The sequence below is a fragment of the Coccomyxa subellipsoidea genome, assembly GCF_000258705.1.
Source record: "Coccomyxa subellipsoidea C-169, whole genome shotgun sequence".
NCBI classification, from domain to species: Eukaryota; Viridiplantae; Chlorophyta; class Trebouxiophyceae; family Coccomyxaceae; genus Coccomyxa; species Coccomyxa subellipsoidea.
In genome coordinates, this window is record NW_005178037.1 from 2301547 (window position 1) to 2323884 (window position 22338).

At 53.3% G+C, this 22338-nt stretch overlaps 4 protein-coding genes across 4 annotated transcripts; 2 read left to right on the forward strand and 2 right to left on the reverse strand.

Moving 5' to 3' along the window:
* The first annotated feature begins 155 nt into the window (after positions 1-155).
* Positions 156-1026, forward strand: COCSUDRAFT_53289 (hypothetical protein). The gene is made up of 2 exons (XM_005648799.1): positions 156-414; positions 643-1026. Exons 1-2 carry the CDS (start codon positions 346-348, stop codon positions 793-795), a joined length of 222 nt encoding a protein of 73 aa, XP_005648856.1. The 5' UTR covers positions 156-345; the 3' UTR covers positions 796-1026.
* A 271-nt stretch (positions 1027-1297) lies between these two features.
* COCSUDRAFT_65836 (protein prenylyltransferase) lies at positions 1298-11297 on the reverse strand (the record flags this gene model as incomplete). Its single annotated transcript, XM_005648800.1, has 18 exons — positions 1298-1979; positions 2562-2762; positions 3264-3347; positions 3767-3955; positions 4273-4419; positions 4887-5045; positions 5794-6045; positions 6330-6541; positions 6924-7128; positions 7642-7776; positions 8165-8272; positions 8663-8823; positions 9428-9580; positions 9943-10069; positions 10349-10483; positions 10657-10746; positions 11065-11073; positions 11289-11297. 18 exons carry the CDS (start codon positions 11295-11297, stop codon positions 1776-1778), a joined length of 2580 nt encoding a protein of 859 aa, XP_005648857.1. The 3' UTR covers positions 1298-1775.
* A 1119-nt stretch (positions 11298-12416) lies between these two features.
* On the forward strand, positions 12417-12954 carry COCSUDRAFT_62813 (hypothetical protein; the record flags this gene model as incomplete). The annotated part of the gene is made up of 2 exons (XM_005648801.1): positions 12417-12422; positions 12529-12954. 2 exons carry the CDS (start codon positions 12417-12419, stop codon positions 12952-12954), a joined length of 432 nt encoding a protein of 143 aa, XP_005648858.1.
* Positions 12955-18931: 5977 nt separating this feature from the next.
* Positions 18932-21478, reverse strand: COCSUDRAFT_14993 (NAD(P)-binding protein; the record flags this gene model as incomplete). Its single annotated transcript, XM_005648802.1, has 5 exons — positions 18932-19165; positions 19577-19645; positions 20153-20331; positions 20717-20885; positions 21239-21478. Coding segments are annotated over 5 exons (891 nt in total), but the record flags the coding sequence as incomplete, so codon positions are not given.
* Between the last annotated feature and the right edge of the window lie 860 nt (positions 21479-22338).

The window sequence follows — 22338 nt, forward strand, 5'->3', positions numbered from 1 at the left end:
TTTGCAAACCTTTCAGAATAGCTGCCGTTCATGAACTTTGAGCCATGCACTTGAATTCCGTAAAAATCTCGTTGGTTCCCCGTAATCAGTTTGCGCTCCGTAACGGGCCCGTTTAACTTTCTACTCGCCAAAAGCTTGGATGAGGAACGTGAAACCAATTCAAGCTTGCCTGTACCTGCGGTTGACGAAAGTCTTCTGGCTGCTTTCTCAATACTTCAATATATCTGTTGCAAAATTGCAGAAGCAAGGGTTCCTTGCCCCAAAAAGAGGTACCCTACTGCTTTTCTCAACTGCATAACGGGGCAGCAGAACACTAGGCGTTTGCTGAAGGACGATTAGTGGCCGATGTGGTGGGAAAGTGCACCCCCCTTCATCCTCATCGGTCTAGCACTTGCTGGAATGGGCCACATACAGGTTGCCTACTTTCTTGTGCAAGCTCTCTACATGCTTCTCGTCCCAAGTTTCTGTACTGCAACGATTGATTGGCTAGATATGAGTCCCTTCAGGCGATCAATGGGAGGATGAAACATGCAGAAGCCCTTGGTGTGGCAAGAAGCCATTGTATGTGTTGTGTGTCCTACAGACAAAGTCTTCTCCTTGTGTCAAAAGATGATCTCACCAATATCTTCCTGCAATCTGCAGGGTTGGATACACCAAGGCTTCTATGGCAAGCCTAAGGCAGTGTGCCAGGACAGCTATGACAGGAAGCTGGCAAAGCGGGACGCGCGAATCATGCAGGAGATCAAGGAAAGGCAGGAGGCTATCACAGGCAAGAAGACGGGGTTCTTCTCATAAATGGACCACCAGCAACTACAAACGGAGTGAAGTACCGCAAAATAACCTGGCTGGCGGTCAGCTAATGTATGATGGCCTACTGTCTTAGATTGGACAGTCAGTGAGGGACAACAGCTGGCAAAGACGGAAAGGAACGTTTGCAGCATTTGCAGCAGTGCACCTAAAGTATTGACAAGACATATTGGACATTTCTTGATAAGATGGCACCTCCTTGTAAGACATTGTTCTTACAGAATGCTGCACCTGGTGAAGGCAGATATATTGGAAGCTAATAGCTCACAACACACAGGAAGTCTGAAAGCCAGACGTCAGTCGATTGGTCTGCATTGTATATTTGCGCACAGACAAAGGCGTGTCACACAATTGCAATCCATCACGCATGATAGGTGCGCACCGCGGGAATGCCCGGGCAAGTATTCTACTATTGCTTCAACCTGCATGCGCCCACTGGCATGCACTCTTTTGGAGTAGTGATGACAAGTGGAGTGGACACCTGCGTGGATCAGCAGCTGCAGATTACAGGTGAGCATCTGTGGCATGACAAACTTGCGAGGGCCTCAACATACTACTACATAGCCCCTGGGAGCAGCATCCTGCATATGATATGCACGCTCACAGCATCTTGCAAAATCTTGCAATCGAGGTCTCTGTGCTGACATGCGTATGAGTCCCAAACAAGTCCCGGTCCCAAACCCTCTACCATCAATTAATGTTATCGCCCCGCCATCAAACGCGCGGACTAAAACACAAGTGCTACAAGTACTGAGCTCTCCTATGAGGCACACAAGCGCGTGCGCAAACTGCATTGATTCGTTCCAGAGAGTTCATATTACGCAATGTATCCCTAGTAACTGCATTCAGGTTAAATTGCCAGCACTCCATCAAACTTTTGTATTAGTAGTGAGAAACTGGCCAGGTCAACCATGGTCGATTTGCATTACTGACGAGGCTGATCAAATTACACAATATTCATGAGCTGATCAGGGAGCATTCAGCGCATCCAGCCGCCTTCGGGCAGTGCTGAGGACTTCTTTCACGAGCGGCAGCGATTTGAGTTTGAATCCGGGATCTGAGCTGGCGCTGGGCTCCCCCCTCGCGGCAGGGGGGTACAGCCAGGGGGACACCGATGCTATGAAGGGGTCTGGTGAGCGCGCCAGGATGGCCTCCCAATCCACCTGATATGTCTGCAGTGCACACAGACAACAGCTCACACTCCATCACGTGGCGAGGTGGTCCCAAAAGATTGTCCTTTACAGCAGCGTCCCAGGCCCGGCAAGCTCACAGCAATGATAATACCATGGCACTGGTGATCAGAAATAGAGCCACTACCCTCAGTTCCAGAAGTGCTGAGCAGACAGGCCGCGTGAGCGGGGGCTGGCAAAAGTGTTTCCCAATGCAGCTGACCAGAAGTCAAGAAGTCTTCCATGAATAGGAAATCCTCATGCATGAAGAGGACCCGACAAACTGACAGATGGAAGTGACCACCTCCAAGGACTGACCACCTCCAAGTTACAATTCCGTGAAGATGCACTTCTGAACAGGGCAGGAGAAGGGCACCGTGGGAACGACCAAACCAACAGCTGGCCGTCTCAACAGAGCAGGAGTGTAACGTTACTGTTACCCACATGGTAGCCAGGCAGGAGGGAACACCCTCCTGACTGTGCAGGACCAAGAGTTACGACTGTACGCTATCATACACAATCCAGTGTTATTTGAACACTCCCATCATTTGGAAACCGAGTAGGACACTACAAGGAGCAGCTCACCTTGGGGATGGGAGAGGTTACGGGCATGCCGGCAGCGAGGAAGATGCCGAGAATGGCCACGTAGCCGGCAGCGGCCGTGCCGCGCGCGAGGGGCATGAAGTTATACCAGAAGTATGCGAACGTCAGCGCGGCGCGCGCCAGCCCTGGGGCGTTCCCTGCCGCCATCTCTGCTAGAAGAGACTCCCACAGCGCATTCAGCTCCTGCGGCAATACCTCTTAGTCAGAGACTTACTTTTATTAGTCCGCCCAATTTAGAGAAGCACCTGAGAAATGGGGCCGACGTGATGTGGCCTGCCCGAATTCAAATCGAAGTGCAAAGAGAGGGCTGGGGATCTTGAAACAACACCAAATTTGCGGATAGTTGAAGGGTAGAGACTGAAGTTCATTCACGCAAGTTCCTATGTGCGGACCACTCTAGTACATACATTAAGACGCGCCTTTCCTACCATGAGGCATGGTGCGTCCTGCAGAAAAGCTGCACTTATGGTAAGATACAATGGCATTTGCAAGCATGCATCCCGATCCTTGGCTGCCAAATAGCAATAGTGGACCAGGGACACTTTGTGCATGCAGGTTTTGGCACATGTCCATGCATCAAGAGCCCCAATCTACGTCGTCTATTGGGCAATCAAGCGGGCTGCTGTGTGTCATACGGACTCGAAAGCTGCCAAGAGCAGAAGTGGTGAGGTGATCAAGGCTCACCGTGTCGTACTCGTCCCATCTGGCGGGTGTGACGGGTGTCTTGATGGAGAACTCGTACGCGTCCGGCTGGTTGCGCAGCTTCACCTGGCAGCCACGCAGCGAGTGGGTGAGTACTGTAATCCCGGGACTGTTTGCGGATGACATTGGTTTCATGCGGTAGGCAGCGTCATGCACATTCGCAAGAGCGAGGCCGCGTGTCCAACAAAGCACATTGTATCCTGCACTATGGTCCTGACTTCTTGTCCAAGGAGTACTGGGCCTTCAATACTACCTCGCACTCAGCTTGCTGGGATGTTGTCTCTCGGCTGGAATTATCTGGTGCCTCTCTTTGAATTGCCTCTCACAGCAAAGGAGCCCACAGCATGAATGTTCCATGTGTCAAAGATGCTAAGCTGACAGTGCGCGCGCACCAACGCGAGTCCAACAAGAGCCCGCTTCCCTTAATGCGGTGTTTAAAGATGATGTCACTCCTGACTAAGTCAGTACTAAGGAGCGTATCGCACCAGCGTGAGCCGCGTTCCCTCCATGGCATGCCCCGGCCGCGCGGCGCTGTCGATGTGCACGACGACCCAGCTGTCCGCCCCGATGGCGCGCCACATGTCGCCGGCCGTCCGCGCGTCCGCAATCTCCGCCTGCTTGTGCTCGCCCGCCAGAGGGATTGCCTCGTTCTGCGCGTCAAACGCCCTGCCCTCCTGCGCAGCGGCGTTATCTTCACCTCAATATCCATCTGCCTTGTAGAAGTGCGGTGGATTCTTTGCGAGAAAAAAACTGCAAAAAATTGCAAAAAAGAAGAAAGAAAAAACCGTCTGCAATGCGTGGCGGCTGGCAGGCCCAGAGCATGGCGGCAGGCAGGAGAATGTGTATTCTGCTGTGCCCTTTTGTACTTTACACAGAGGTCAGGCAGTATAGCAGAGCATGACGGAGTGGGTGGTCTTCAGTGCATGCCCATGCATTCTAGAGATACTATAATTGAGAGCAAAGAAGTTGGGAGGGGAGCAGATCTGCTCACCTGTGCCAGGATGGATTTGAGGAGGGCGAAGCCGCGGTCGAAGTTCATGTAGTAGCGCACGCACTTGGTCTGGCCGCTGAAGATGGGCGTGTGCGACCCAAAGCCCGCCTCAAACTCCTCCCTCGTCAGCAGATCCACCCAGATCACCTGCGCCGTACCACCATGCTCATGCCTCCGCAGTTTCCAAGTTCGGGTTGCTACATCAAATGCTGTTGCAGTGGCGGCTGTGAGGCTTCTTTCTCGTTGAGATGTCTTCAAAAACTTGCAGGAACTTTAGCGGCTGCACATCTCTGATCAAGAAGAGAAGGGTTCCGCAAGAGAAAACCGCAAGAGAAAATTCACCAAAGTTGTCCTTGTGCCCAGGGTCCTATCCACAGGAAACTCAATGCTGCCTCTGAAAGGCCCTGAAGCTTTCCCAGCTGCAGCTTCCCTAGTGCAATTGGTGGACTAAGCGAAGTGCACCAGAGACAGCTTCACAAAAGAATATGTCCCCATAATGTGTATGCACACTTTTCATGAAATCTCTATTGTAAGGCAGCTCATCACCGGCTGAAACTGAACCAGCAGGGCTCCGAAATCCGCAATTGACACAGTCATGATTAGCAAGTGATTACTAATATGCAGAGGGGACGCGCCTGGTCGTTGGGCTCGGACAGCTGGCGCCACTTGACAATGATGTCCATCGCGTCGCGCCAGCCGAAGGGATGACTTACCGCGCAGCCGCTCGCGCCAGCCGGGCCCTGCACCTCCCGCCCGGCCACGCGCTCTGCCGTCTGCAGCAGACACTCAAAGATAAGCATGTGCAGAACCAGCCTCCCGCCATATATTTCCCCCCCCTAAAAAACATTTTCAAAAAAAGGCAAGCGGCTGCTCAGCCACAGCAGCGCTGAATGTTGGCTGCTGATGGTGTTCCTGGGTCTCAAGCTTGATTTAAACAGGTGCAGGGTGGCGCAGGGCTGCGCAGACGCCAAAGGCTCTGGCCCGCTCCTTCAGGCGCACATTATTGCAAGGCTCGTAGCAGAGACGGCAAGTGCATGCGGAACCGATGCATCTGGAAAAACTTGCTTTCGTATAATTCCCCACTGCGGCAAGGTGAGCATTTCCTGCACTTTCTTTCATTCCCGGGCAAAGGACACAGAATGCCTCCATTGTCTGAGAGATTCAAGGGGACAGCACACCACCCATTTCACCTCGTCTGGTCAAGACATTTGCGTGCAATGAATTCGGCAGTTGGCTGATCCTGATGTCACCATTGCTGCTTAGATACTGAGAGAGCCTGGTCCATACGGAATATAGTCTTATTCGCACGAGAGCCAGGCGGAACAGACTTGGGCCCAAAGAAGGAACGCTGTCATGTCTGCAAGTCTGTACTACCTGGCTTGATCTCTCTAGCAGCTGCTGCTCTGGCACCTGCGCTGCGAGTGCTGGCGGTATGGAAGCTGCCTGGGTGGAGGACTGTCAAGACCCAAAGATGGGCCTCCGGCTCCTAACTCAAAGCGGGTCAAAACAAAGAGGGCGCACCAGGTGCCGCAGAGCCTGCGCCAACTCGATGACGGCAAGGCCGGCCATGCGCTGCTGCCGAGCATTCGCGAGGAAGCCCTGGTGGCAGTACTGCAGAAGCTTCCCCAGCGCGTCGGCGCGCCTGATCAGGCTCTCCACGTCCCCCGGCGCCGGGCCGGGGGGCGCGCGGGGCGGACCTCCCGGCGGCAGCGGCTGCAGCCGGTACACCGACAGCAGCTGCGCCGTCGGTGGCATCTTCTTGCACCACAGCTCCTGCACGCATGGGAGGCAGAATGTCAATTGCTGAACACGAGCACACAGCATGCACAGAAACTTGATTCTTCATCTCGGCAACTTGAGCCCACCAAAAGAGTGAATTACAAAGAAGTAAGCCGTGGAATGTCAGATGGATAAAACAGGCTCAGAAATACACTTGGGGCACTTGGGGCGTCCAGCTGCTCTGGTACTTGTGAAATCTTGCGAGCTGCCTGCTCACCAGGTCCGGTGAGCCATTTGCCTTATCGCTGGTGAACGTGAGATTTGTACTATCAGCGCACCTTGAAGATGGGGTGCAGGTCACGGTCGACACAGTACTCTGCGACATTCTCGTCAAGTCTATTGAGGGTGTAGAGCGCCATTTCCCGCTGGTAGAAAGACAGAAACTGTCGCGAACGAGCGTCGTCGCCCAGGTCTGGTGCCTCCATGGAGAAGGCGCGCTCGTAGTTGGCCACCGCCTCTATGAACTCGCCTATTGCATGATGGCACGCCCCTGCAGATGCGCACATGCTTGCCCGAGCTCGCTATGACTACCTGGTGACTAAATACCTGGTACCTACTATGTGGTACTGGTTGGTGGAAAAGTTACAGACATCTCAGCAACAGAGCACAATCGGTATATCATCCTGTGACACGCTCATGACCTGCGGGCCTCAGGCTAGGTGCCCAGAGGCCAAGAGAGAGAGGGCAGGAAGTGGGATGCCACAAAGTAATTGTGAATCTCCCAAAAGGCTTGTACAGACCAACAAATTATCCGTCCGATAAGGCTTCTTGCAGTGCATAAATACAGGCTGCCAAAAGAGAGGTCCCGTCTGTTCAAAAGGACAGCAGGCAAGAAGCCTTCCAGAAGCCTTTAAAACGGCAAGAGGCCCCACCGCGCAGGTGCAGGCACTCGACAACGGCGTCGGGATTTGAGGAAGCTTCCAGCGCTTCTTTGAGAAGCTTCGCGGCCTTGCGGTGGCGCCCAAGTCCCTGGCACATGTGGGCGTGCATGCGCAGCCGCGCAGAGGCGCGCCCTCCGTCCCGGTCCAGCTCAGCCGCCCGCGCAAACGCCGCCTCTGCCGCTTCCACGCTCGCTTCCTGCGGGTTGCAGGAATGAACATGCCTTCCCTATCAATATACCGGGCTATGTGGATCTGGTACAGAAAATAAATGCAGCAATTTCCTGCTGCCAGATGATTCTGGCATCTTTGAAAACACCGCCGCCTTGAAGGTGTAGACAGGAAGTGGTATTGCAGAAGCCGGTGGTAGGTTCAGAGATGCTTATGTCCAATAGTTGATTGATACTTATGCACAACGGGATCCAGAACAAGCCCCAATGTTGCTTGACTGCTGGAGAACCTCCATCACAGAGTCAGCAAACAAAATCATAACACTGGTCCGAAGCCGGACTGTATGGTAACCCCTGCTGGCACCAAGATCGGGAGGTCCCTAGGATTTAAGTATTCCAAGCATCACTCGCCGACATAGGCCGCAGCAGCACTTGCCAGCAGATGCAATCAAGAGCTTTTCCTATGGGTCAATGCACTGCTTCTGGAAACAGAGAATCAGGCTAAAAAGTTCTGACAAGAAGTATTAAATCGGCACTCGCACCTCCTTGCGCGCCTGTGCCAGGTGCATCCAGGCCTCCAGGCTGTTGGGGTTCACTCGCAGCACGCGCTCGTAGCAGGCCGCGCCCGGCCGGATATCCCCCATGCTGACCTGGCACAAGCCCAGAAAGTTCCACGCCTGCACGGAACAACATGACTTGCTCAAGTTCACAAACCGTTTGTCAGGCACCAACAATTGTCTTGCAGGGCAGATGCAAGGGCTCACCAGCCCTTGCATCTGAGCGGATGGTATGCTGATCTGCCCTGGGCAGCAGCTTGGACCTTCGTGCTGAGGTTTCTGGTGGCCCTCCCTGGCCGACTGTATGTAACCCATGGATACAACAGATTCTAAGAACACCATTCAAGCAGCCCACACGCACTCTTTGCATGACCCGCACAAAACACTCAGTCACAGGGCTGCCTCAATTGTGCGGCGCCATTGGCATGGAGGCATGCAAGCAAGAATGTCAACGTATAGAGCGTTCCCAGAGCGTTCTCAAGCTTGCTGCAGGGGAGATCTGGCATACCTGCTGGGATTTGGGGTTGATGTCGACCGCCTGCTGCAGCTCTGCCACGGCCGACCGATAGTCGCGCAGCTTGTGTAGAATCTTGCCTCGCTCCAGCCGCGCCTCCGCCTGAGTCATGCGCACATCCCTCAACGCAAGCATAGAAGTATGAGGACAATATCATGCTCCTTTAACATGGAGTCAACACAAGAAAGTACCCGGCTGCCCTCTGAACACCCTCTGCACACTCTGCATCCGAGTCATCCCTCCCAAAATTCGATATTTGCGGGACGGCATCCGGCGGGTAGGCTCTAATGTGCAGACGTAGTGGCAAGGCAGCACAGCACAACCACAAGCTATTTGCAGTCATTTTCCTTCTTTAAGCTGTACATGAATACCCACATCAGATGCCCTCTTTAACCTCCCTATGCGATGCATGCACAGGAGACGCTGAATCAACTGAGCATGTGCTGTAGATTTACATTGTCACCCCTCTAAACCTGGCCAGCAGGGCGGCACCTGGCGGGCAGGCTCCGTCGCGCTGAGCTGGAGGCAGCGCGCCAGGTCTACAAGGGCGTCCTCGTCCTCTCCCAGAGCGGCCCGCGCCTGGCCGCGCCGCATCCACGCATCACCGTACGCCGGCACAGCCTCTATCGTGACGCTGAAGTCATCTATCGCGCCTGCGCAGCTACATCAGCGCGTCAATTGTCCGACCAAGATAACCTATATGGTATCCACTTGACAACATGATCACCTCTATTGTCAGTAAAGGGCTTCTACCACGCCTGAGCAGCAACACAGACATCTCTACTACACCCCAAAATCATCTGGCGCGCCCGCGCATCGTCAATATATCATCTCTATCGCCACCCAAAGTCAATCATTGCGCTTGTGGGCTAACACAAATGTTTCTAACGTCATGACACAGTCCTTTGTCAAGCCTGTGCAGTGACGTGCACACACCAGCTGTCATGCCGAAGCACTCTATTGCGAGTGCAGGATGACACAGTACATGCATGGCCATGCCTTGGAATGGATCATCAATTTAGGCTTCATGATGAAAGACCAATTGCTTCTCAGGCTTGCACGGTGAATCGGCCTGGCACGCAACAAAGGAGGCTCACAATCATGCGCTTTGCTGTGAACGCAGACTGCGCGTCTCAAGGCACCGTCTCAAGGCACTATTGAGTATGAAAGCTGCAGAAGGTTGCATGACTACGTGAGACATTGTCGCTCTTCTCCATCTGACCTGCAGCAGGTAGAGCATATTCTAGAGTATCAAACCTTTCAAGTCACGCATCATGGCGCGGGCTGTGCCTCGGGCTACATGAGCCCCGCTGAGGTGGGCGCCACTTGTGGTGGCTATGATGTGGTCCAGGATGTCTATCGCCGCCGCCAGATTCCCCTCATTCACATGACTCACCGCAATGCTGACACCTGCATCAACGCCACAATGCAGTGTTGACTTTTGAGGATGTCACATGTCACAGGAAAGATTGTAATTTGGATATGTCTGCCTGCAAGGATGACTTGGCCATGCCACATAAAGACTGCATTGCTGGATATTACCACAACACAGTGGTTGCTTTTCAGACGGACACTGATGCTGTGGCAACAGCATGTGACATCCATCTATACAGCAGTACGAGAACAATCAGACAATTGCCATGAATGCATGCATGGATGTGCTAACCTTGACTGGCCAACTCTAGGTTGGCGAAACTGCCACGTGCAGTTGAGGGTGTAGTCACAGCCACAATGATTGGCATGCATGTCTCCCAGAATGGAAAGCCACACACCTGTCCCGGGGTCCAAGCAGGCGGCCCTGACTAGAGCACTCGGCTGCTTGGTTGCCCCATTTGCCTTCCGCTGCTCTGGCTGCTGCCATGCTGGCTGCACTCCATTTGCCACCAGCGGTGCAGCTGCCTGAACAAGCATTCAATTTGCCTGGTCAGTCAGAGGAAGGCACCACGCCCTGCTGGATGGCCTCATTGAAGCTTCCAACATGCATGCAGCCCTGGTTGACGCTATACGGACGGATGTGAGGGGGCTTGGCAGGACATGCAGGCGTGCACAGGGAATATATAGGACTACTAAATGGTGGAAACAATAATGTGGTGCATGATTGAAGCGGCTTGCCTTGGCAGCGGATGTTGGTGCTGCAACGCTGGGAGAGCCATCATTGGTAGCTGAAAGTTGCTGCACAGGCGCAGCCGGTGCAGATGAGGAAGCTTCCCTGGGCGGCTGACCGTCCAGCAGAGACTGAAGCCTCTCCAGGAGAGCAAGGTCATCGCTGGCAGTGAATGAGCGCAGCGCTTGCTGCCATTGAGCCCTGGCTTCCTGCCAAACATCCCCACCACTTCTGCTAAGCATCCTGGCATGCGTAAATGCATGCACTGGCCATTTGCAATATGAACTGGATGCAACATATCTGAAGGACGTACAGCTGTGGGCTTGTGTTTCTGCGCTTTGCTCATAGCAGGCTTACGCAGGTGATTGAGCTTGCTGCGCACCTTGGGCTTTTTGAGAGCTGATAGAACCTCCCCTTTTCTAAGCAGGGCCAAGACACTCGTGGGATCCATGCGCAAGGCCTCATCGTAGTCCTGCAAGAGAATGCTATCCTTAGCTGGATACAGACTGCAGCATAGATTTTTGAATTTTTTACGGTGAAACAGGACATAGTACGAACCTTCAACGCCTTGCGATTGAGGTTAAGTCTTTGATGACACAATCCCCGGTTGCAATAGAGCTGCGATAGCTGTTTGGTGGGGTCCGTGCATGAAGATGAGCAGTCTTCGATGGCCTCATCAAGTTGTCTGATGACCTTTGAGAAATCCCTATTCCGTAAGTGCTGATCCATGAGAGACCAGCACCCTCTAATGAGCTGGACACTTGGAGTGATAGATTCCAGCTAGGCCGACCTTGGTGCCCTGCGTGTTCCCATCACATCGTGCAATCTGCTATCATTCACAAGTAGGTCGAGATATTCATTAGCATGCCCTCTTGTATCGCCACACCATCAAAAACAACCCATCACATGTGCCATGATGGATGGCGATCTGCAAGACATCTCGTACAGCTGAAGCCTTCTATTGCCAAGAAGCAAGCTTGAGACATTCAGAACCTAACACGACCAAAACGGCACCTCAAACATTCACAAAGAGTTCTGCAAGACGAATGGGAGCCTAGGGCTTGCTCCCCGGTCCTATGGGGCTCATAATATCGAAAATTCCAACCCAGCTTTTACAAACGCAGACAGCCCCAGACAGTCCTGATCTTGAACATCCAAGGTGTACAACACAGCCTATCCATACTTGACGTAGAGATCGAGCCGATGCACCGGCAGATCAGGCGTTCGGGGCCTTGGTCTTTTGGTCAGCCAGCTCCGTCCAGAAGCCCCACTGAGGCGACACTTTTCGCGGGGGTCTCCAACACTACTTACAAACATGGAGGATCCCCCCTTACCTTTCATAGCATCACTTCTGACATGAGATCCGGGTGAGAGCTTACCGGACTCTTGCGAGTGGCAGTTATCGCTGCCTAGGATCTGCCATTGATCCTGAGAGTCCTACTCAACCTCCGTCCGCTGCGCAGGTCCATCTGGTTCAGAGATTGCAGGATTGCACCAACACAACCTTCTCCGATAATGAGATTGGTGAGGGGACCTGCAGACTCTGTTTGCATTGAAGTGCCAGAAGAGGTGACTGAAGAGATTGAAAGGCCGATCAAGGTCACTTACCAAGGGTGCGGAAAACAAGTGGTACGTTGGCGGGCATCCTTTTTCGATAATCACATTAGCATTGCTTTCTGCGAGCGAGAACTGAGTGTCTGCTCCTGAGAGGCTTAGCCTGATAGTCAGCAAACCCAGCAGTGAGTGGAAGCACAAGCACAGCAGATTCCCAATGAGAACCCTTTGTGTTGCGCAGGTGGGTGGATTCGAGAATGTTCCAACGACTTCGAGTGACAACCTTGCCACAGGCAAGCCCCACGCTTCTGACAAGTACCTAGTGCTTTGCTTCTGTCTTCTATCCACTGCGCCAAGTCAGTGTGCTTGCATCCCTATATACAGATGGACCATCGGATGAAAAAGCTCAATTCTTTGCCTACACCATTCGCACACGCGCAATCTGCGCAAAAGGCGCATTTGCTGAATCGTGCAAGGGTGACTCTGAGATTCTCCAGCGGATGAATGGCCTTCCGTTGGACAGTCCCTGTTTTCACACGCGAGTATTACTGCTCATTTCGGCCAGCATTGTCTTGGAATCATGTACAGATGCCTGTCAAGAATTCCCCAACCAGGTAGAGGGCTCTCCCTGAGAATCCTGCCGACTGCAATGTACTGAGGTGCAGTTTGTGTGCTTGCAGTGCATCGCTGGCCTTTTCAGCCCTACTGGGAGGACGAGTCCAGTTGTCCATTTGACGAGGCCTGCAGCACTGACTCCCTGCTGTCAGCCTCCACCGATGGCTATGGCGCTGAATCACAGCTGCCAGTACCGCCCAACACCGAGTTTCCATCGCCGCAGCCGATCGGCGCGACAACCCTTTCAGCGCGTCGCGGCCCCCTGGTGGATGACTCAGCGTACATGCCCGGAGGGAACGCCCTCGCACAGACCTGCATCGAGGAAGCCGCGCGGCAGCTGCAGTCCGTAGCATCATGCACGGTGATCCGCGAGACAGGCACTGAGATTGTGACTGAGGTGCAGGCCCGTGAGACAACCGTTGTGACAAACGACCCTGCGCAAGAGATTTCACAGTGCCCGGAGGTCAGCTGGCGCATCGCCATGGGCTGGTTTTACGGCTGCCGCTACTAGGCGCTGAGGAGAACACAATCGCACAGAGAGGACCTGCAAAGTACTGTGCGGGTGTATCCAAGAAAGTGATCTACCTTCAAGACGTACCGGTTGCACCTCTTATCATACTCCAAACAATATGCATACCCCCAAGATCGCTCACTTCTAATGTCTGTTCGATGTGCATGTAGAGGTCTCCTGCAAATGAATGCAGCATGGCTTTTTGCACAACATGGTGGGTCCTGTACCGGGCTGTTCAGTCCTCGGATGGTTTGAGACCAGTGGTCTTGTCAGGTAGACTGATCAATTCATGCCAGTCATACCTGCCGCACCCTGGCAGGAGGGTGTAGCTAGCATAACTAGGATATGCTTATCAACACTTCCATGCCATCAAGCAGTCAGGCCAGTATTGAAGTATTAGGTGCCCACATCAGGGCTGCAAAGGGTCCTTCAAGATTGTATGTAACATTAATGCCTTGACCGGGTTTTCTTAAGTTTCCATGTCCTGCATTTTGTTCTTGCTGAGATTAGCCATCCCAGTTTGCATTTGCATCAAGACCGTGCATTGGGCATAATACCAGAAATGCTGTTGAAGTTGGCAGTGTCTTGTTGAGCTGTTTAGCTGGAAGTTGATCAGGAAAGGCGATAGTAATATAAAAATTGGGAGATTGCACAAGAAAAGGCAGAGATTTTCGAAAGCAGTCCAGTGGTCATCACCGTCTTAGTTAGGTGGATATTATGAGGGCACATTTATAAAATTGAAGAACATTGAAATCCAGGGTGTCATGGAAACAAGGGGGGAGTGTTGTAGGGAGCTGAGCTGGGCTTCAAGGCTGCATGCTCCTATGAATACTCCGCTTGCACATGATATGCGACTATGCAGTCATGCCAGTCAGAAATACAATGCGCCTTCAAGAAAGGGCTCAAGCTCGCTTGTAAACCCACAGCAGAATCAGCAGTGATCAATCCAGCAATTTCCGATGCCAACTAAATGCTTCTTCACGCGCACACGGCAGCATTCATTGATCGCTGCAAACCATGCCCATGCCTCCACCAGGCCTCATCATTGAAGATCGCTGCAGGCGCATTGTATACCAAAATAGCACAACACCAATCATTGTGACCTCACCAAAGGGTGTCAACGCACTGCATGTGATGTGCCATTTTTTGGATCCAGATTTTGCAAACACTTGCTGCTCTAACACTTGTTCTTCAGATCTGGACGACAACAACCCATCCAGTGAATGCAGAGTTCTCTCTGAACGACGGTCAGCTTGTTCCAAAGGCTATTTCCTCAATAATACTCACCATCATATAGTTTGTATGTTCATCTTCTCATTGCCTCAATAGAATATAGCTGGTTCTCTCTCACAGATCTCGACTCGCTCACTTTGAGTTGTTGCTCTGCGCCTTGACATCGCTCGGCAGTGCTTTCTCCAGATTCCTGAACCGCCCCAGCCAACAACGTTGTCAGCCTCACCATCTCAAATTCATGCAGCAGCATAAGGGCTCAGTTTGCAGCACGTCCCCATCAACCACTACAAAGATCAACGCCATCAATCATTGCCGCTATAGACATCCGGCAGAATAGGGCCAATAAAACAGAAATTTGCCGACACCTAAGCAGAAGGTAAGAGAAAGGGCTGCCTTTCAAGTGAGCATCATGCAGTAACATCACAATGATCTCCTGGCCCAGGAGCATGAAAATGAGTCACGCTCAAATTGAAGGTGTAGTATTACTACAAACATGTGCGGGCATGTGCGGGCATGTGCTGACCTGGCGCGCCATGCACGGATCCACTCGCGCGCCTCCTGCACATTCTCCGGAACCTCTTCCTGTGGCACACATTTTAAGGTTCAAAGTTTGAATCCAGAGCATCATGTGACATTCCTTCCACTTTCAAGCACTGCACCATTGTCTGACTGGCAGATCCATTCCCACGAGGTGCAGTGAGACAACAGCTAGTATCCAAAAAAGGCCAGCACTGACTATTGTCACAGCCCTCAAGACCGATCACAGCCCTCAAGACTACATGTGTCATATCTTGACGCAGCAGAGACTCCCCAAGTGCAGGCATCCTCTCAGCTCTATAGCCCGCAACCTTGCTTCTCCAATAGACTGCTGGGAAAAAGAGCGGGAAAAAGAGCAGCAGCACTAATCGGGCACAGCCACACTGTCTGGTCGGTGTAGAGCAAAGGCTTGGGGAGTAATGAGCGTCAAGTCACCTGCTTGTCGCTGCCGTTCTGGGCTTGCTGCCAGGGCAGCTTGAAACCAGACATCCATTTTGGATTGCCCTCAGTTTGTGCTGCTCTACCGCTGCTGCTGGCGGGAGCTGCTGGCTCCTCTGCCCTGATCTCCTGTGTCTGCACATGCCGACACATAAGACACGTGAGCCACGGAAGATTAAAGCAAGAATCAGAGTCGCCAGCTGCACTACTGCTACAAGTGCTGCTTTGGAAAGGCATGCTTACTATGTCCCACAGGAGAAGGTTTCTATCAGGTCTATCAGGGGAGGAGGGGAAAGGCTATAGGGGTCTAAAATGGGCTAAAGTGATAAAGTGGGGTTGAATGCTATGAACCTTTAGCTGTGGCTGGCTGGCTGCGGTGCTAGTGGCCTGCCCCTGCTTCGCTCGCCAGTTCTCTATCCATCTACGGGCCTCTTGTGCGTTCTCGCCCTGAAGGGGCGAAAGATGAAATGCAGCGTTGAAGATTCTGGAACAACAAATGTCTGATGATAATTGCTGTGGATTTGTTGTGAGACTGCGCAGAAGGCATGCAGGACAGCAGTTTGATCCAACCCAGAACAGGTAACCAAAGCAACCCCGCAGATGAGTCGTTTTTTTATGCTCCAGATACACGCTGATAGCCACAAAAAACTACTAGATGGTGCAGTGAATACTTGATGAATGGCATAAGGCTGTGCCCACCTTCTCGGCTGGTGCAGCAGGTGTCGCCTTGGCCTTAGCCTTGGCGGCAGCGTCTTTGTCAGCCTGCGCCTTCGCGGCAGCGTCCTTGTCCGCCTGCGCCTTTGCGGCAGCTGCCTTGTCAGCCTCCGCCTTTGCTGCAGCTTCCTTCTCCGCGCGCGCCTTCGCGGCAGCTTCCTCCTGCGCCTTTGCCTGTGTGGCCGCCTCAGCCGTTTCCTTGTCGGCCTTCGCCTTGGCATCTGCTTCTGCCTTTGCCCTTGCGTCGGCGGCTGCCTTGCCGCTCGCCTCTGCCTCAGCCTTGGCCTGCAACATAAAACGTCAACGTCACACGCTGATTCCTGTAGAGAAGTTCTTGCTCCAATTCACTGTCCGGACGCAAGTAGCGCAATATGGTAAGGATGCTGGCATTCCTCTCATGCTTACAAATTCCCATTTCCGTTGTGCACTCATCCGGTCCAGGATGCAGAGCCCAACACCCTTTGGGGTCTGGAACAGGAGCCTAGGACAAGCTACGCATGATGCCAACAATAGAGCCAACAAACATAGTCTAACGGATCGGAAGTATCTTCTCCTTACTCAACAACAATGCTCCCTGGATTACCTGTGATTCTGCTCAGCCAAGGTCCAGTGCCAGACAGCTCCAATGTCATACCAATGGGAGAGATTAGCGATTTCATCAGGAACCCAGGATACGATAAATGATGTGAAAATTCGGTCAGCTTCGTACCTTGGCAAGCGCCTGCTGCCGAGCCTTGGATTCTGCCTCGTCGCGCTTCTTTGATTCTGCATCGCGTTTGGCCTTTGCAGCCGCGGCCGCCTGCGCGCGCTCCTCTTCAGCAGCCGCCAGCGCCTTGGCCTCTATCTCACGGCGCGCCCTCGCGTCTGCGCGAAATATGCAGGACTCAAATCTGGATGATTTTCCCCTGTCAATGCTCTTACGTGCTATACGATTCGAGATTGATGGATACCACTGCAGAACATGTTGGCCCTCTTCACATGCGGGTTCTGCTGAGTGCGCTCCTTCTTGTGGTGCCCATCTTCAGCATATTCACGATGTATTGTGCGAAATAAAATTCAGCCCGCTCTATCGCTGTGATCACACTATTCTGATACATACCCACACTTACCGATACATACATCTTCTGAAAGAAGCAAAATTTCCCTTAAGAACTGACCTGCTTCACGGCGCTTGGCAGCCTCTGCCGCATCGACCTGGGGCACCAGGGGCGTTGCCTTTGGCGCCGGTTTCTGCGCAGGTGCGGCCTTCTGAGCAGGTGCAGCCTTTGGCGCAGCTGCCTTGGGAGCAGCCGGCTTCGGCTTTGCGGCAACTGCTGCGGCGGCTGCCTGCTGCTTCTGCTTGGCTGCCTCCGCCGCCTGCTGCTTCGCCGCGGATTCTGCCTCCTTCTGTGCCTTCTCCCTTGCCTGCAGCCAGAATCAGGACAACGTTCCTCATGATTTTCATCCAGGAAAATCTGGCCTGAACGATAGTATCCCTTGTACTGCTGGGCATGTGCACAGCACAGTACAAACACCGCGCACACCACCTGAGAAAGCTGCTGGGTGGTCCAGAGAGCACGCTCTAATACAAGACCCGCTTCTGAGGACAACCAGCAGGCATCTCAGACGGAAGGTTCCATGTCTCTACTGCAAAGGGCACCCGTCTGTAATTGCAACACATTCCTATCTGAAAAGTGGAGACTGGACTCCATGAAGGCTACTCACAAAGTACCGTGCTTTCAGAAGCATGCACACAGAAGGCCAGATCCTATATTTTGCTTCCTTTTCTGATCAATAGTGGTGCAGATACGACACCAAATACGGAACATTGCAAAGCTCGTACTTGTTCACCAGGAAACAGAGACGCGCAAATGCCATAACAAAAAACGCTGGACTTTGCACAGAAAACTCAAGGGCTTTGACGTAAGAAAGCGCACTGTACCTGATTCTTGGCAGCGCACGTTTTGGTCTCTATAGAATCTTCTACACAAAGTACAAAGCACTGGTTGAAAGGTAGAAGAAAGAGAACGCCAAGTCACCTGCTCCTCGGCGGCGCGACTGGCGGCCTGTTCCGCGGCGACCTCCTCGGGGAAGAGGATCGGCCGCTCGGCCGCCGCGCGCTCCGCCGCGCTCAGGGCCCGGCCCTCCTTGGCGGCCGCCGTCGCCGCTGCCAGCACGGCCTTGGCCGCGCCCTCCGCGCGTTGCCGCTGCTCCGCCGCCTTCCTCAGCCTCTCCAGCTGCGCGGGACAGATATGTCAATGACAGGGATACAGGCCCATTAAGGAGCCATTATATCCATATGGTAGTTTGCTAGGGCCAGTGCTGTTGACATAGTTCAGAGTTTCAGTGAGCTTGCTCAGGTGACCAGAAGCGCCGCGGACGTATTGCATCAATGTGCAAGCATGCTGGACAGTGGGGCTCTTAGCAGTCGTGATATCCTCGATGCGTTATGACAAATCTTGTTTAAAAGCACTTTCTGGGTTCCTGGGCTGCATTACATTGTAAGACACAGCGTAGATCTGGGGCCCATATGATCATCGTGAACCTTCTCGCAGCTCCCTCTCGCATTATAAAATGATATCACAGCAACACGACAGAGGAACTGGAAAGTGACACAACGAATGATGTGGAAGGGTGAGCAAGGGGAGGGGTTGAGCAGAGCACCTGTGCCTCGCTTTGCTTGGCTTGCTGCAGCGCCGGCCCGGCCTCGCGCGCAGCCGCAGCCGCCTGCGCTCTGGCCTCTTGTGCGACCGCAGTCAGCTCCTTCACCAGCGACTGTGCCTCAGCTGCCTCTGCGCGAGCCTCCTCCAGCTGTGCAGCAGAATGAAGTCATTTTCAATTACTGTCCTTAGTCCTTGTGGAACTTGATTCTCGGAGAACAGTACTTGCCGCTTGTGCTGACGCAAGCAACTATGAGGGGGAAATTATGTGCAGAATTACAGGGAACGACGGCTCGAGGCACGCAGCACTCCCAGGAAATATCTCTGAGCCGGCAAGGATAGAAGAACCGAGCATGCCCATAAAATTCCCAGCAATCATTTTAGCTGATTGCTGCCTGCTGCAGTCCCCATTCTCTTTACGCGAGCTTTTTGGACACAAACACTAGTGCCAAGGCAGTCTGCGTGCTGCAGAATTGAGGGAACAAAGGGGCTCTGACCCGTTGGCGGGCGGCTTCCAGCTGCTCGGCGGCTTCCTGCTGCGTGCGGATTCTCTCCAGCTTCTCGGCCTGGCTGCCGTCGCTTGGCGCGTCCGTCAGCAGATCCTCGTAGCTTCTCAGCGGCTTCGTCTCCTCTGCTACCACCTCCAACACCTGGTTTTTGCATGCACAAGGCATAAACAAGTTAGGGAACTATACCAAGAGGTAGTCACCTATGTGGTACCAAAAAATCAGAATAAACTTGCACATGCCAGAGGGCTGTCGCCCAGTTTGGCGATCCTAGTTTGAACATGCAATCCATATAACGGTTTCTAAAGAATACTCATGACTCGTCCCCAGTTGCATGGAAGTGAAAGGCGCAGCAATCGTCCCTTCGGAAGAGTTTGTCACAGAAATTGCAAACAACACATCTGAGGCAAGCGCTCAAGAAAAGAACTCCCTGCAATTGCTTGCATGCAATCAGGGATGAGGGACACGGCACAGCTTCTCTGACACTGCTCAATATTCAGATCATTAAACAAAGTCCTGGCTGGCAGTGAAGCAAGCATAAAGTTTGGCTGTCACCTTGTTCTCGGCCAGCTCTGGGTTGGCGACAGCTGCTGCCACCAGCTCAGCCACCTGCAGGCGCGACACCTGGCACCAAGGACAGAAGCAGTCCAGTCAGCGTCAGGTGCATCCCATTAATCCCGCTGTCAGCTCCACAGATGAGCCTCAGCACGATCCAGTCAGCAAATACAATGCATTAAGCCCGCTCATCCCAAGATAATTTGTCACATGCGGTCAGATGGACCACACTGAGACAGATTTGCTGGCCCATTGTCCCGGTCAATGGCCGATGGAGTGTTAGCATTCAAACCACCCGGCGGCGCTCCTCGGTGTCTTCAGCCAATTGTCAAAATAAATTCTCTCAAGGTGGCAGACGGCATGTCAAGCGTCCACGCCTTCATGAGGTGAGCTGATTGTGGCAGGGACTTTTGTAATCAAACCTACTCGGATGTGCACCAAAGACAGACATTGAGAGGCAGCTGCCTATACACCGGGCCGGCAAATTCCTCAGTGTCCTTGGTAGAATGATTGTCTTATGGAGCAGACGGATTCATAAATAGGCCAGAAAGCATCATAACGGCAACCATTTCACACCTGGCCGCCGAAGAGGGTGTCCTTGGGGGCGAGGGTGACGTTGTGGGTGGCCTTGTACTGATCCGTGGGGCGTTCCATACCCCCGGGACGCACAATCACGTAATTCAGGCCGCTGCCCTCAAGCGCCACCTCAGCGCGCCTCTTCTGGATCAGGATGCCCCCGAACAGATTCAACACCGCTGCGCAGCAACACACTTGCTTCAGGCGCTTAATTTGGCCAAGTTGAAAAAAAAGGAAAAAATGCCAAAAGGCATAATCTGCACTGTTGCGCAGAACAAATTTATCACGTGTTGCCAAAAGCTCAAAAATAAAGAGGGATTGAGATGCATGCGAAAGGCGCCGCATGAACTCTAGATCAAGATTCCAACCTAGTTCTCACTGAAGAACATAGGAGCAAAGAAGGGTCCCAAACCGCACTACCGAGTCTTCTTCAGGGTAGCTCTTTATTGCGTCTTGGAAGTTCCTCTTTGCACCTACAATACAGAATTGGACAGTGCTAGTCTTGGCATACTCGCTGTCACCCTACTTCGCTCCTGCTTAAGCAGGATGTGCAATGGCGAGCACCTGCGGGGAAGCCGATCTTGGCGGTGCCCAGCGAGGTGACCATGACAAACTGGTCGACTTCCAGCTGCTTGGCAGCTTCCACGAGGGCAATGGCGCCATCTCCGTCGATGTTCTTGGGGTTGCTGAAATTGAAGGGCTCGCTCTCGGGCGCGCCGATCGCCTGCACCACCTGCGAAGCAACGGCCGCTTTCAGCTTTCTTTCTTTTCGAAGACCTAATCTTTTCATTGTTGGTTCGACGGAATGCCGGTTACAGTGTCATTGTTAAGTGCAGAGCCTTGCACTAATCAAGGCAATTGCAGTCACACTCTAATCATGCATGTGCCACAACCCCTGGCCAGGGTAAATGACTCCTGTATCCGTTGGGACCTCTGCAGGCCGTGCACTGGAAACACGGCATAGAAAACAGGCAACCCCTACTCCTACAAAGCACTGCTTCCAGTTTTTTGCCCAGGCATATTTGCGCTGAGTCCACGACAGACTCTCCCTCGTTCTAAAGATCTGCAGAGCAAATGAATTCGCACCTTGGCAGCGTTTCCGATGGCAGGTGCGATGGTGTCGGGCTTAGTCAGGTCGACCGGCACGAGCGTAACGCGGCGTGCGGCGTCGGCCGGCAGCAGCCCGTAGTCGACCGCTGTCCGTAGGTATTCCGCGGCCTTTTCCGGGTCGCGCACCCCGGCCCGTACACGCAGCTGCGGCGACTCCAGCAGCAGCTGCCGCACGATGCGCGCCCCCAGCCGCCCCGTAGCACCAGCCACAAACACCTGCAGCCGACTTTTTTATGAATACAGAACTTTTACACCTAGACACCTGTTGGGAGGCTTGTGAGGCTCATTGGTCTTATGGGCAGTCTTGCACTGTCTCATGTCACATTAGAAACACCTGCAGTGCAGCCAAATTGAGATGTCTCTTTGCAGCTTAACTGCCGCTGTTGCTGACACCGGGTAGTCTGGCAGACGCCACTCGCTTGCTGTTCATTGCGCAGGAATGAGGGAAGCATAAGTGCACGCTGGCATAAGCCTGGCCACTAATCTAGCCCATACTGCATGGCAGGACAGACACCTCTGAATGGATCATTGGAATGTGCAGCCAGCCACTGTACACATTGCATGCCTCATACGCAGCCAATACGATTGAGTAAGGAGCGCCCCACTGCCACAGTAAAGTGTCCCCATCTATGCAGCTCTTACTGCACCTGATCCAGGCACGGAGCAAGCACTGCACAGCTGAAAAAGACACCTGAACGAGCTGAAACCTCTGTAATTGCTGGCCAAAATAAAAACACACCGTGTTGGGGTCCTTGCGCTGCGGCGCACGCGCCAGGAACTGAGTGGCGCGGCCAATCCGCTGAGTGCCGGAGCCCAGTTTGAGGCGCTGCGTTCCATTTTTGGGGCCCCCACCCAGGCCACCGAGCTTCAGGCGCTGTGTGCCCCCCTGTGGCAGGGGGAGGCCCAGCTTCAGGCGCTGCGTGCCCTTTCCTGGAGCCTGCTTGGGTGCCTGCTTGGGCGCCTGATCCCCTCCCACCTTGATCTTCTTCGTCCCTCCTGCAGACATCGATTTATTCACTTGTCCACGCCATTCTAGAAGGTACGTCAGACGCGGTCAGACTCACAGTAAAGGTGCC